At 47.1% G+C, this 14,880-nt stretch overlaps 3 protein-coding genes, 3 non-coding genes and 1 pseudogene across 10 annotated transcripts in view; 3 read left to right on the top strand and 4 right to left on the bottom strand.

Moving 5' to 3' along the window:
* clcn3 (Cl-/H+ antiporter 3) overlaps nt 1–5,092 on the bottom strand; it is a 33,075-nt gene extending 27,983 nt beyond the window's left edge. For 2 of the 4 annotated variants that reach the window (XM_086198011.1, XM_086198013.1), the window contains exon 1: nt 4,828–5,092. The gene's annotated coding sequence lies outside the window, so the exon portion shown is untranslated. The remainder of the gene's footprint in view (nt 1–4,827) is intronic. The other 2 variants (XM_086198015.1, XM_086198014.1) reach the window with 2 other exon arrangements.
* On the top strand, nt 557–1,701 carry LOC147238846 (tripartite motif-containing protein 29-like; annotated as a pseudogene).
* Nucleotides 5,093–5,454: 362 nt separating the features above from the next.
* nit1 (nitrilase 1) lies at nt 5,455–9,352 on the bottom strand. Of its 2 annotated transcripts, XM_086197673.1 has the most exons (6): nt 9,131–9,352; nt 8,631–8,864; nt 7,408–7,511; nt 7,168–7,304; nt 6,552–6,677; nt 5,455–6,475 (listed from the first exon to the last, which is right to left on the bottom strand). In XM_086197673.1, the coding sequence occupies exons 1-6, from the start codon at nt 9,211–9,213 to the stop codon at nt 6,182–6,184; spliced, it is 978 nt and encodes a 325-aa protein (XP_086053799.1). In that variant the 5' UTR covers nt 9,214–9,352; the 3' UTR covers nt 5,455–6,181. The 2 variants fall into 2 exon arrangements, with proteins under 2 accessions (XP_086053799.1, XP_086053800.1); XM_086197674.1 differs by lacking the exons at nt 8,631–8,864; nt 9,131–9,352 and adding an exon at nt 7,607–7,791.
* trnan-guu (transfer RNA asparagine (anticodon GUU)) lies at nt 7,980–8,053 on the top strand. Its single transcript has one exon. It is a non-coding gene; the product is annotated as a tRNA-Asn (tRNA).
* Nucleotides 8,331–8,403, bottom strand: trnak-cuu (transfer RNA lysine (anticodon CUU)). The gene has a single exon. It is a non-coding gene; the product is annotated as a tRNA-Lys (tRNA).
* A 467-nt stretch (nt 9,353–9,819) lies between the features above and the next one.
* pfdn2 (prefoldin subunit 2) lies at nt 9,820–13,951 on the top strand. Its single transcript, XM_086197675.1, has 5 exons — nt 9,820–9,835; nt 10,390–10,532; nt 11,566–11,654; nt 11,751–11,874; nt 13,009–13,951. The coding sequence occupies exons 2-5, from the start codon at nt 10,452–10,454 to the stop codon at nt 13,198–13,200; spliced, it is 486 nt and encodes a 161-aa protein (XP_086053801.1). The 5' UTR covers nt 9,820–9,835; nt 10,390–10,451; the 3' UTR covers nt 13,201–13,951.
* A 783-nt stretch (nt 13,952–14,734) lies between these two features.
* Nucleotides 14,735–14,816, bottom strand: trnas-gcu (transfer RNA serine (anticodon GCU)). The gene has a single exon. It is a non-coding gene; the product is annotated as a tRNA-Ser (tRNA).
* Nucleotides 14,817–14,880: the final 64 nt, after the last annotated feature.

The raw sequence follows: 14,880 nt of genomic DNA on the forward strand, positions 1-14,880 counted from the left end.
TGTGATGTGACTCAGCATTTGGCCCTTCATCGTACGGCCAGGCTCACACCTCCCCCACAGAGACGACCGATAAGTTGACGTTCATCCTTCAAAGGGAGGGGACGGTCGATATACGGATCAGTGTGAGCAAAACGTCCACCTGACACCACCACATCTCCGTCCAATTAGGAGCTGACAATCACAACGTACTGACTGGATTGACAGTCACGCTGCACCACTGGTGGATTGTGTTCAAAAACTACACACATTTTCAGTCAGGGGAGGAAAACGTGCATAGAACACAAATCTAAGATTTGTTGAATCCAAGGCAGATTTCCTAATTTGAACAAGCGTTTGTGGTGGATTCTCGAATGGGCCTGTGTGTCAGGGCATGCACCCAGTTTCTGTAGCATAGGTACAGGCTGATGTCAGACGCCGGTTGTTCGAGATCCTTTACACTTGCAGTCAGTACAGCGACATTTATTTGAAGGTGTGAGTCATTAGAATTCCTGAATCCTTAAAATTCACAACTGCAGGTACTTCCTTGTTCCATCTGCTTCAGATAAACACTTTAAAAATGGGTGGAGTGTCAGCCTACTTTGAGGACAATGATCAAACCAGTTTGACCTCTGCGAACAGGAACCTCATACAGTCCTGTTCCATGTGTCTGGATCTACTGGAGGATCCCGTCACGATTCCCTGTGGACACAGCGACTGCATGAGCTGTATTAAAGCCTACTGGGATGGAGGACAGGGTGGAAGACCTTCATACCGAGGCCTGGCCTGGAGAAAAACACCATGTTAGCAGCTTTAGTGGAGGAGCTGAAGAAGACTGGACTCCAGGCTGCTGCTCCTGCTGGTCCCTGCTCCGCTGGACCTGAAGACCTGGCCTGTGATTTCTGCACTGGGAGGAAACTGAAAGCCTTCAAGTCCTGTCTGGTTTGTCTGGTCTCTTTCTGCCAGGAACACCTGCAGCCTCATCTGGAATCCCCCCTTTTCAAAGACACAAGCTGGTGGACCCCTCCAAGAGGCTGCAGGAGAACCTCTGCTCCTGTCATGAGGAGGTGATGAAGATGTTCCGTCGTACCGATCAACAGTGCATCTGTTCTCTCTGCTCAGTGGATGAACATCGAGGCCACGACGTCGTCTCAGCTGCTGCAGAAAGAACTGAGAGACAGAAAGATCTGGAGGAGAGTGGACGAAGGATCCAGCAGAGAATCCTGGACAAAGAGAAGGACGTGGAGGTTCTTCAGCAGGAGGAGAAGAACATCAGCGTCTCTGCTGTTAAAGCAGTGGAGCACAGTGAGAGGGTCTTCTCTGAGATGATCCGTCTGATGGAGAACAGAAGCTGTGATGTGAAGCAGCAGATCAGATCGAAGCAGGAAACTGAAGTGAGTCAGAGAGCTTCAGGAGAAGCCGGAGCAGGAGATCAGGGAGCTGAAGAGGAGAGACGCTGAGCTGCAGCAGCTGAACCTCACTGACCATCACATCCAGTTTCTCCAGCGTTTCCCCTCACTGTCCCAACCCAGAGGACCTGGAGACACGTCCAGCATCAGTGTCCGTCCTCTGAGCTACTTTGAGGGTGTGACAGCAGCTGTGACAGACACCAAACTACAGGACGTTCTGAGAGAGACGGGAACAAAGATCTCACTGATGGTGACCCAAGTGGAGGTTTTACTGCCAGAACCAGAACCCAGGACCAGAACCCAGGACCAGAGCTGAGTTCTTAAAATATTCACGCAAAATCACACTGGACCCAAACACAGCACACACACGGCTGTTGTTATCTGAGGGGAACAGAAAAGCAACATTCATGAAAGGAGATCAGCCTCATTCTGGTCACCCAGACAGATTCAGGTGTCCTCAGGTGCTGAGTAGGGAGGCTCTGACTGGACGGTGTTACTGGGAGGTGGAGGTGAGAGGAGGAGGAGGAGCTGCTGTAGCAGTCGCATACAAGAACGTCAGCAGAGCAGGAAGTGAATGTGCATTTGGAAACAACCAACAATCTTGGGCTTTAAATTGTGACAATCAAAGTTATGAACTAATAGACGACAGCGTCTCATCTGATGTCTTCAGGTCCTCGGTCCACCAGAGTGGGAGTCTAGCTGGACCACCGCTCAGGAGTTCTGTCCTTCTACGGCATGTCCATGGGAACCATGACCCTCCTCCACAGAGTCCAGACCTCAGCCTCTACATGTTGGACAAGGACTTTGGTGGGTTTATGGAGGCACAGTTGAGTTGATCGAGCCCAACTAGCAGACCTCCTTCATGGTAGCAGCAGAATCAGTTCATACCTGATGAGGGCTGACACGTGTGGTTCTCCTGCTCCTGGTCCCAGAGAATCCGTCAGTCCCCCCCCCGGCTTTGATGGTTGACCCTCATTCTTAAAGGCCTCGCCACTCTCAGCCTATCATCCAAAACCATCAGGTTCCAAAGTTAATTTGAACTCTTGACTCATTCAATCACAAGTCTCTGGCATGGACTGTCACTCATGACCAGACCACACCCACAAGGTCATAGAACTCCGCCTCCAGCCATCTGACTGATCCACATTAGTCAACAATAGCAGAAGAACATTCGCCATGTTTGTAAGTCATACCGCTATAGAGTGTTTTTTTCTATATTAACTTCCATTTTCCAATGTGAATTCTGCAAAAAGGCAAAGGGTTGGCTGTCATTTCTCTTTAAATCCAAATGATATAGAGACACAACAGGGATGACAACATTCAAAAGGCCTTTTTCTTGTTTGGGTTGGTTTTGTTTGTATCAACAAAGTCGAGGGGGAAACTAGAAAAAGTATGAGGCGGCACATTGATAAGGGACAGGACTGGATCTGAACCCAGGACGCTGCGGGTCCACCATCCACAAAGTCTGTCCTCCTTTTGAATTTGGCCATTTTGGGCACAAATTTGTTCTTCCATATTCAAAGATTTTTAGCCCTCGATTTAGTCTTACAGGCAAGAAACAATTCCTGATGACAGGATAGTGTGTTTATCTATTTATGAAAGTATTAGCTCACATTCATTATAATATAAAAATATTTCTGCTGAAACAAAAAGCTGCTGGGGGGCTCCTTTCCCTTTTGCTTTTAGTTGTTCTCATACACTTCAGCAGCTCTTATTCTACATAGTGACCATTACATTTTCATGCGCACAGTCGAAGTGTATCAGCTCAAAATATCAATTATCAGCCACGATGATTACTAATAATAAGCAGGGGTGTACAGTAATTGGCACAATTATCAGTACCAGGTATCGCTCATTTTTAAATGTACTGTACTGGTATCGACGACATAGTTCTCTTAGCTCCATCAACCCACGACCTCCAGTTCGCAGCCCAGCTGAGTGTGAAGCAGCAGGGATGAGCAACTCAAAGTCTGAGGTCATGGTCCTCAGCCAGAAAGGGGTGGCCTGCTCACTATGGGTCGGAGGGAGGTCCTGCCTCAGGTGGACGAGTTTAAGTATCTCAGGGTCTTGTTCACGAGTGAGGGAAGGATGGAGCAGGAGACTGACAGGCGGATTGGGGCAGCATCCGCAGTGATGTGGGTACTAAACCAGTCTGTTGTAGTAAAGAGGGAGCTTTGCCAAAGGGCGAGGCTCTCGATTTACCTGTCAATCTACCTTCCAACCCTCACCTGTGGTCATGAGCTCTGGGTAATGACTGAAAGAACAAGATCCTGAATACAAGCGGCCGAAATGAGTTTCCTCCACAGGGAGCCTGGGCTCTCCCTGAGAGACAGGGTGAGAAGCTCAGTCACTCAGGAGGGACTCAGAATAGATCTGCTGCTCCTCCATGTGAGAGGAGTCGGTTGAGGTGGTTCAGGCATCTGGTGAGGACGTCACCTAAACGTGGATGCCAGACATGTCCGACCAGGTGGAGGCCTCGGGGCCGACCCAGGACACACTGGAGGGATTATATCTCTCGGCTGGCCTGGGAACGCCTCGAGATTCCCCCGGAAGAGCTGGTGGCAGTGGCTGGGGAGAGGACAGTCTGGGCTTTCTTGTTGAGGCTGCTGCCCCCTGCGACCCGGACCAACCAGATAAGAGGAGGACGACAATGAAGGCTTTTCCAATTGTTTTTGAAAAATAAATAAGATAAATTCTATTCTTTAACGTTTAAATGTGTGTGTGTAAATTTCCAACACACTCTTTTTTTTATCCAGTCGAGCTTTAGAAATATCATTTTAAAAAATCGGTATAAATATCGGCCAAGAAAAAAAACGCATCGCTTGATCTCAACATCTGGTCCAACACCTCTGACACTCGGGTTATCAGTTACCGAGCTTCATGCTAAATTCCCACTTAGCTAATTAAATATTGTTAACAGGTGTCTAAAGTAAGAGAGACGAGAAATAGAACAACCTGTTATTTGCTGATACAGCAACTGCTATAAAAAGAAAAGGTGAATAAAATGCACCGAGACAAAGCTGTCATGAAATCACCGAGCTTCTCTGCCAGCGCAGTTTAGCTAGTTTAGCCGTGGATACGTTCACGGTAAAACTGCTCTACACGGTGAAAATGACCGTGAAACCTACACGTTGAGATGAACTGTGACAGGGATCGAGGGCCTCGGTTCACCAAAGTCTCTGAATAAGCACGAAATTCACCCAGACAGTAGCGAAATTCCATCCCCCGAATTCAGGCATCTGTCCGCGGCTAGCTTGCACCGCTAGCTCGGAGGCTAACTAGCACCTGTTACTAGCACCTGCAGGGACGTGAGACGACCTGAGAGCTCTAGATGTGACTGCGGTGCGAGCAGGGTTGGATGGATGGAAGATGGCTTTGGACGGTGGGTTCACTCCAACGCACATCCCGCTCCGCAATACTCGCCCTAAATAAGCGACAGTACCTTCCTGAAGCCTCGATTCCAGCCTGGACACAGCAGCTCATCTTTCTCCCGGGTGTTGAAACGAGACGAGAGCGCTTGTTATTTCCTAAACGAATGGATCTAACATTCTCCACATCATGATGGTGTTTTTCTTTTTCTTTTTTTTTTTCTAGTCCCATTCCTGTGTCAGTGACGTTCACTTCCTGTTTCCCATCCCGGCAGAGGAGGCAGCAGCCGCGGCTCCAGCAGAGAGGAACGCGGGCATCAATCATTCATCCACTCACTGCAGCTGAGACTCCTATCCTTCATTAAAACAATAAAAAACAACGAAGTATTGGTAGTAGTACTTCTGTCTACCAACTGCTTAGAGTAACTGATGAGTAATGGTGCCCTCCAGTAAACCTGCGGAGTGAAAAATATCTATTTTGTGGCCACACTATATATAAAATGTTCCCTCTAGGTAGAACTTGTTCCCTCAATTCTTTTAGCTGCCATGAGATCTCATCGCTCCTCCAGTGGAGTTATTTTGAGGTAAAAAGATAAAAACCCCTCAATTTGGTTGATTCATGGCCACGAGTTATAATACGTTCCCTCAGTTTATTTTTTGGGGCCATAAGATAAATGTCATTCCCTCGAATAATTAATAATAAGACATGAAATATTCCTTTTATCCCTCTGTATTTATTAACTTTGAGGTCACAAAATACAACTCGCTCTCTCTCAATGAATAAACTTTCCCCCACAAGATGTGACCTGCATGCTCGGTTTACTTCATTTGAAGCAAGAAGATGGAAGTTGTTCCCTTAATTTGGTTCATTTAAGGCCAAAAGATCACGTTTGTTACTTCCTGGCCGTGTGGCAATTTGCTTCCTCAATTTTTGCGGCAAAAGGTGTAATTTGTGGGAACAGGTTAACATCTTGTAGCCTCATAATAAGACCCGGGGGGGGGGGGGGGGTTGGCTTGTGGTCACATAACCGCGACAACAGAATTTTAGAATCTCAGCAAACCCAAAGGCTCTGGGTGCCAAGACTGTTGTGATGGTTTAGTCCTCAATGAGATGACGGGATTCACTGCTGGAGAGGAGTAGTTTTTTTCCAAATGTACTGGAGTTTGAGGGCTTGTGTGACATCACAAAACCGCTCTAATCTCGACTGCTGACGATAAAATTTCCCTCTATCCTCTGATCACATCCTCGCCAACTTTCAGTCATAAAACATCAAAGCTTTCCTGAATCGTTTCTGTCATCTCAGTGCTGTCATCTTACAGCCTCAAACTCACCGCACCGGTCTGTTTGTGTTACAGGCCGACTCTGACACACAGAGATGTCTAGCATCTATAGTCAGACGTCAGAGAGCAGAGAAAAGCTTAGCAGGTTCAGTCCTTCTTGTCTTCAGGACATTTCCACGACCCTTCCAGACAGTGGTAGAAACTCGTGTCTCTCTGGTGTTGTTGGACCGGCATGTTCCTCCTGGTCCTGCTGGCTTTTTCTAAGTCGATCTCCACCAGCACCACGTCCGCTACCTCTCCTCCGCAGTCAGCCATCACCTCACCCCAGGGGTCCACCGCCAGGGCGTGGCCGTATGATGAGCGCTTGTCGTGGTGTCGGCCGACCTGCGCCGCTGCCAGGACGAAGCACTGGGTCTCAATCGCCCGTGCACGGAGTAACACCTGAGAGTGAGGTACAACCCAGTCAGAATCTTGGTGGAATCATGAACTCATGTGGATGCATCATTGCTCATCCCACCTCCCAGTGAGCGGCTCCAGTGGCTACGGTGAAGGCTGACGGGTACGTCAGTATCTCGGCCCCGCTTCGCTGCAGAGCCAGCGATAACGCGGGGAACCTTAAATCATAGCAGATGCCTAAACCAACCTGCGGCAACAACAACATGGAACAACGTTACAGACAAGGACAACAACCACATGAAAACAAGATGATGTTACTGTTCTAGGAAGGTCAAAATCAATCGGACAAAGAGGTAAAAATGATTTACCTCTTATTTATTTACCTAATTAATTTAGCATTGTTGAACGTCCGGTTCCCTTTTTTGGCTGAACAGCTAAATTTCCGAAATGATGTTTGTGAATAACACACGCTTCAGATAGTTTCTGCTATAACACAAATTATATCAGTAAATTCTACACTTGGAAATGAGCAAACTTATTATGCATCATAAAAATATTTGCCAATAAGTGGCTAACGGTTGCTAGGAAGTGGCTAACGTTTGCCAATAAGTGGCTAACGGTTGCTCGGGAGTGGCTAACGGTCGCTAATACGTAGCTAACGGTTGCAGTTTGCTGTCAAAGGAGAGGCTTTGGATGTAATGCCAAGAATTATTTCGAATTATCCGACAGAGGGACACCTTGCCAATGGGAGTTTGGACCGGACACATAAGGGAGGGTCCCGGGATGGTGAAGGAACTTTCTTTTAGCAAGATCCCTTTTTCTGGCAGTTCCACGTCAAACAGATGGGACTTCCTGTAGACCGAAACGATCTCACCTGTTGGCGTGAAGAACATTAAAGACAACACTGGCACTTCACCTTGGCATTTAATGACAAAGATACTAATTGTGTTGAGAAGAGTGAGAAAAGGCTGCTGTACCTTTATCATCAATAATAACGTGACTGTTGTAGATCCGTTGCTCGGTCTCCCAGTTGTGTCCTCTCTCATGAAATCCTCCCAGAGACAGCCAGACACCCAGGTTTCTGGAAAGACAACATGTTTAAATTGCTGTTAAAAAAAAAAAACATTGCTGTGCCCTGCAGGAATTGTAATAAAAAAAAAACGACAACTATATAACAGAAAAGGTGAAGGTAGGTTGACAGAAGATCTGTTGTGGCCAAGCCACTCGTGATGCTCGTGCCATCTATGAAGGTAGAGGAGGTACGCTGGAGTTTCACGGGCACAAGCTTTGAAGGAGTAGGACATTGGCCACCTAAAATAAGATTTGCTGAGCTGTTATTAGCTCAAAATGAGCCCCTTTCACACCCATGTAGCATGTACAGTAGCCCAGGATGGATTAGCAGTAGCACCTTTGCATTTTGGTTTGTTCGTGCTTGAATCCTTTCCTCAAACGTCTTTAAACGGTTACTCATCGTAACAAATCTTAACTTGAACAGCGGCACGGCTGGGTGAAAGATTAAAGACACGCCCCTCAACATACTGCTTCAGGAGTCTCTGTGGCGCAATCGGTTAGCGCGTTCGGCTGTTAACCGAAAGGTTGGTGGTTCGAGCCCACCCAGGGACGACGACTTTTTAGCTTTTGAATGTGAGCGTTTACTACCAGGTGTGCGAGGATTACGAAATGTGACTCCTTAATGTTCCGTTGGATTGACATAATAGCTTTAAATCTTTAATTGATTCAATAAGAAACATATTGACCGATTATCACAATGGTCTGTCCACACATGTATTGGTTAAAACAATAACCATGGATTCAAGATGCACCACTGACGCGACTGCTACATGTATGTGCACGACCATCGTCCTTAAATCGTGCTGAAGAAGCTCTCAAACAAAATCTACGCCCAACGTGGGGCTCGAACCCACGACCCTGAGATTAAGAGTCTCATGCTCTACCGACTGAGCTAGCCGGGCTTCCAAGGTACCGGCCACGAAATCTTAATTTTGAACTTGAGTGGAGTTGTCCACTAAACGTGTGATGAATATCCGTGAGCAGGTGAACTCGAAACTGCAGGCTGCGACAATTCAGTTGCATTTTCATGCCAAATGAACCAGAATCGCCAGCTGGCTACAGCAGAGTAGCGCCTTTCACGTGTCACCAGCCCCTCTGCTTCCAACCCGGGGTGAATGAGCTGGTGTACCTGGCCGTCTGAGCATACAGGGACACCGTCTCTCCCGCCAGGCTCTCGGACAGAGCCAGGGTCTCCTCTCGACTGGACCCGATGTAGTCGAAGCCCTCGGGCAGGAACACCATGCTGGCCCCTCCTTGCTTGGCTCTCTCGATCAGCTCTTTACAAACAGAGAAGTTGACCTGCTTGTCTGGGGTCGCCGTCAGCTGACAGACCGCAGCTACGGGATGGGGTGAAGTGGACATCCTGCATGAAAACAGGTTTTTGTTGGTACTGGTGACGTAAGCAGCAGAGGTGGCTCATTAATTTGCCGTTAGCTTGACTAGCAAAGCTTTAGGACGTCATACTTGACGACAGGCCGCTGGAAACCACTGAGCTCAACAAACAGAAACTTTCCAGGTATCATTTTCCCAAAACAATCCTGTTTTTGGTTGTTGGGTGAATGGCAGCAATCTTTTAATAGCAAAGTTAGACTTTAACACTCGTACTGAACAGTTCCAGTCCGAACGAACCTGTTTTGTAGCTGGACACTCCAAAACCGAGCAGAAAAGGCGCTCTTTGCAAAGCTTCCCAGAATGCACCTGACCTTCAACATGAATCCAAGAAAAGCACCGGAACGGACCGTCACGTTCACGCTCAACTCGCCCTGATGAAAAATAAACTCGAGTTGTTGCGTCTTGACGGCCGCTCCGGTACAAGGATTACGGTCGGAGATGTTCTTCAGGGGAGATAGCAACCTCGCATGCTAGCTGTTCGACGCGCCCGCGTCTGGTGGGGTCACTTGTTTAATAAGCGCCTAAGAACAGAGGAGTAAAGACCCGTCCGAACGAGCAAACAACACCCGGCAGTAAACGAATCAAATGTGAATCAAGCTCGTGTCATGAATACTTATAAAATAAATGTGCTTTCTTTCTGAAGACATTCTTTCTTTTGTTTAAAGTGACAAGTTGCTGTTGTGATGATCGAACGCTTTATTTCAGACTCACACGGTCGATATTCCAAGATAAGACCAAGTTTAAAAAGAATCAACCTCCAATATAAATACTAGTTTGATAATTCAAACTATAGCCGAATGTTTTAGTGAAGTTTTGAGTCAACTGAGGCAGATACTGACGTCTCTCTCTCTCTTCAGGCAAATTCGATCATTCGGGGGTCACGTCAGGAACCGGAGGCGTTTCATCTCCGTTAAAACATCTCTGAGCTGCAGCTCCTTGGTGGTGGGTTTGCGGCAGTCGGCATCGTCGTGTTCGGCGCTTTTTCGCCACCTACTGGATTACAGACCCCCGGGGGCTGGAGCTCATCCTGCTTCCTTGATGAACTCGTGGTTTCTCAACTTAAAAAATAACCCTCCTTTGCACCCTGGACTCTAAATCCAAAAAATAAAATATTGTCTAACTGTGTGTTTTAAATGTTATTAATACAAAAAAATCAACAAATGAATGTGGAATCCTGTTGAAGAATTAACATACTTTCACTTCCACATTTTTGCGTTGACGCATGAATCTTGTTGCACTTTGTCCTGAACATCTAACTGCAAGTGAATCAAATCAGGTTTGGTGAATTTTAACACTTGTTCCTTAAAGACACTTGTTCCTCTTACTTGTTCCTTAAAGTTTTTTTTATTTTTTAATCCGGCAGTTAGAAGGTAATATCAGTTAACGTGAGACGTCAGCTTCTTCAGGTGTTTAATTATTGTATAATATTCTGTATCAACCCCTGGTTATTCCGTAGAACAGGGTTCAAGTTAGTGCTGAACTGCTTTTCCGCACAGGCAATCACAAGAGGCAGCCCTACACATTCCGGCCGGGTCCTTCCCAGCAACACCCTTCCAAAATGGCAGCCAACAGTAGCAGCACGGGTAGCAAATCCAGCGGCGGCGCCGGAGGAAAACAGTCCGGTCCTTCAGCCGAGCAGGTACCAACACCTCCAACATGACCCGCATTCTTCTCCCCGCAGTCCCTGGCCCTTCTGCAGCCGTGTCAAGTGAAGGTAGAGGCGGCTCGGCCTCCCAGCTAGCCGATGCTAACGTTAGCTCCACCACCACCCCTCATCGCCGTCATTCGTGCCTTCTCACCGCGGCTCGTCGGGGACGTCCGACCGCAGCCGTCACGGTTCTACACCCGCGTACATGTTCAGTGGTTCCCGGGAGGTTAAGCTGGTTCTTCAGCTCCGCTTGAGGCAGCAGGAGTTCCAAGAAGCCGGCCGCTCCGCGGCGGTGCGGGATGCTATTTTTATCCCTCCAGACCACCGAACCCCGACCATGGAGGGGAATTTACAAGCCTCATTTGAGAAGACGCAGCTTCCTCACAGCCTTAAGATGTGATTGACGCATGAATATTCCCGCGTGGAGGTTCACGTTTAATCACATCTCACACTTAATAGTGCCAGTGGTCGACATCCTGGCTCCCGAACTGCAGCACTTCTCCCATACAGTTTCATTACGATATGAAAAAATCTTACACTTGACATCTAAAATCTCTGTTTAAAGTTTCTTTTTTTTCTATATTCTTGGTATTTTACAGCTTAGAAGATCATTAATTTGAAATAAGTAAACCTGTTGACCATAAAAAAGATTTCTAAAACTTTGTAAAAACACGTTTCAGCATGTTGGCGTTTGTCTTCTCGAATCAGTTTTAAAACTTCAACAGCAACTTGGAGATCTGAGGTAGAAAATACATGATTAATTGATTTATTCACATATTTTGTAAATGGATTTAAACCTTTGTAATGTCATCATGCTGACATGACATTAATATCACACATTTGTCTCAACACAGGCAATTTTGACTTTGGGAAATGTCGGCTATCACACAGTCCTATTGTGCACTTGCCAGGTTTAACAATCAATTTAAAGGTGTAATCAGTAACAGATCAAGTCAGACTTCTGCCTCTGACGCTTAATGAGTGAGATAATAAATCTGTGTGTGTGTGTGTGTGTGTGTGTCAGTTGGTGGCAACGTTTCAGAGGATGCGGCAGGAACAGCGCAGTATGGCTTCCAAAGCGGCAGAGTTAGAGATGGACATCAATGAGCACAGGTTGGTGGCTCCGCGGCAGCTCGTCACATCGTCTCCAGCGGGGGGCGCCGGCGTCCCTCCTCCGTGTGTCTTATGTGTTTCCATTTTTCTGTCCAGCTTAGTAATCGACACCCTGAAGGATGTGGATCCTTCCAGGAAATGCTTTCGTCTGGTTGGAGGCGTGCTGGTGGAGAGGACGGTGAAGGAAGTTCTACCGGCATTGGAATCCAACAAAGAGCAGGTGCTGGACAGAACTGGGTCATTGTGGATCAGGATCTCACATAAGTGGGAGCTGAGTTTACTTGTAGGCTGTGATGGCTGATGTGGCCTAACGCAAGAAAACATCTTTGTTTTTCCCCGCCATTTTTATTCGCGTCGCGCCAGACCACAAGAAGTGTGACACGTCTTTCCTAGCAGAGCCGATCTAGAACCACATCCTGGATGAGGGCCATCTGCCTCGACCAGTGGAGCGGGAGGGAGGGACGGAGGCAGGAAGACATTGTCTAGATCATACTGACATACTTATATACGTGCTTTTTTGGTAGGTTTCTCAAGTTGCTGGTGACGTTTCATCATCCAGCGATAGCCACGTCGACAATGGTCGCTGCGACCTTTTCATAAAACAAGCCACCCCTCACAGTTCCTGTGAGGTGGTTGTCCACGGTCCTCTCGCCGGTGATGTCAGCGGCTCCCCAGGAGCTCATCTTGCTGAAGTGATGATGCGTCAGAAAAGTGTTCAGCCCCGTGACACCGTCTAAGTTTCAAAACAGCGGTTCACTGCTGTGTTGACATTCTTGAAGGTGTTTGATGCGGGAGAACCGGCGAGCGTTGTGTTTGCGTGATCAACGACACCTCCGCCCACCAGCTTGGATTCCCACAGCAGTGGGGGGGGGGGGCGGGGGGCAGTAAGTGTACCCTCAGAGGAATATTAACAGGTTAAAGCTGACCCCCAATTTGCCGCACTCATCGGACCAAGCCCCAAAAAAGATGGTCAAATTAGCGGCTCGGTGGCCAGTGTGAAAGCGCCTTGGAAGTTCTCTGCTACACGGCCGTTACATTGTCGTTACTTGGTAGTGACAGTTGTTGTGGGATGGTTACAGGACTGTAGCAGGGTCGTTACAGTCGGAGTACTTGCTGTAGTGGTAAACTAATTATGAGAACCAGCTGCCTCACACATTTTGGTTTGACATTTTTATTTCTTTGGTGATTGTCATGTCATCGTTACACCGGAGGTTGAGCCTTGACACCATTTGACCGGCGTCTAGGGTCAAAGCCAGCGATGTACACCGCGTCTCCATCGTCGCACAATGGCAGTTTTCCTCTGGCACCGGCAGCCGTGTCCTCTGCTACATGATCTCCTGTTGTGTCTCCACAGATCTCCAAAATTATAGAGTCCCTCAACACACAGATGCAAGCCAAAGGACGAGAACTGACAGAGTACAGGGAACGCTACAACATCCGGTTGGTGGGCGAGGGCGAAGGCGAGGGACAGGGCCAGTCAGCAGCGTCCTCTGGGGACAGCGAAGGAGGCGGGGCCAAAAGCGCCGCTGGTGTTTTAGTGTCGTAGTTTGTTACAGCAACGGGGCTCCATGATTTCTTCTCTATTGAAAACACAGTTGGAGTCATAACATCTAGGTTTAAAAATGGAACAGGATAGCTTTGCTTGAACAAAGTGGTACAGCATGTCAACGTAGGCGAGTTTGTGTAACTATGTTGCTTTATGTTGGCGTGTTGATGGCGGATTTTGACATTTTCTATGTTGTTTACACCAATTTATTTTACTGTCTTACTGATTTATAGGAAAGTGTTCCCCGTGTCAGCTTTGGTTGCCTCCATGCAAAGATGAATGAGCAAAATAAACTGGCCAGACGCATGTTCACGGTCGTCCAGTAAACTCAGTCGCACTGTTTCCTTCGTGATGACGACTGTCTTATTTAAACTTCAGATTTTGCCCCGACAACTTGAAATTACACAAAACTCAAGTTGTCCAAAGTTGTCGTCCTTGCTGAGGCCACAAAGGCAGTTTTGAGTTTCCACTGTCACCCTTCGTCAAAAAGAACCAGGCAGCTTCTTTTGCTGTGTGAATCCACCCTGAGCCGTGCTGGCAGAGGCTGCTCAGCAGAACCGCACTCCGCCGCTTCAACAATAAAGGCCTGTCACTGAAAACACAATAAACTCACATTTCTGATCTCTTGTTGCCTGAAGTGGAGAAATGAACTGTGGGAAAGCCTCCTCGGAGCCGAGGCCCTCGCTGTTGATGTAACGAGGATTCAAATGTTTTTGTTATTGGTCATGAATTAAAGAATGTCACAAATGTGCTTTGTTGTGTTATGTGTTAGATTCTGAATGCACGCCGTCGCTGACTCAAACACACAATACTGAGCTGAAGTATTGGTCCAATACAGTACAAATGAAGTATCCACTCACACGAGACAATTGGAAAATCTACAAATGTAAGAAATGAAGTGATACTGCACAGTAAAGTAGTTATTGATCAGATTTCTCAAAATTTGATTCATGTTTAAGTAAGGAAAAACAACAGTTATTGATTGTTCGCACGTTTTTTTTTTTTGGCTTCTGACTTCAAATTCTCATTGATCTCAGCATAGCGGCTTTGATGTCTAACTTTGATCTTCGTGTTCTGACTGATTTCTTATTTGATCTTGATTTTCTGACTGATGTCAAACATCATGACCTCTGGGTTCTGACGGATGTTGGAGTCGGACTTGATTTTTCACTCCTGACTGCTGCGGCGTAGCACTGTCACCTGCAGGTTCTGAATCCCATTTCCAGCTGGTGCCTCTCTGTCTGGAGTTCGCATGTTGTCCCTGTGTGGGTTGCTATGGCTCCCTCCCATGGACCAACAACAAGCAAGTTACATCGTTGGGAGAGTAAAAGTTTCCTGTAGGTGTTAACGAGCGAAAACCATTTTTATATACAGGCCTCATGACCGACTGGCTACCTGTCCATGATGTTCCCCATATGGAGTAACTATGAACAACCTAATATTGGTCCATAGTTTATGTACATTAAGTTGGTTTTTAGGGTAGTTTTTAGTCCGGTACATTAATTATGTGAGTACACAACGCAAAAGGAATAATCGACGAGGATGGGATTCGAACCCACGCGTGCAGAGCACAATGGATTAGCAGTCCATCGCCTTAACCACTCGGCCACCTCGTCACACATACCCGTACAAATATGCATATCTATATGAAACTACAAAAAAGGTCGATGTTACTTGACC

Source organism: Aulostomus chinensis, chromosome 24, assembly GCF_037954235.1.
Source record: "Aulostomus chinensis isolate RoL2024-O1b breed Wild chromosome 24, RoL_Achi_v1.0, whole genome shotgun sequence".
NCBI classification, from domain to species: Eukaryota; Metazoa; Chordata; class Actinopteri; order Syngnathiformes; family Aulostomidae; genus Aulostomus; species Aulostomus chinensis.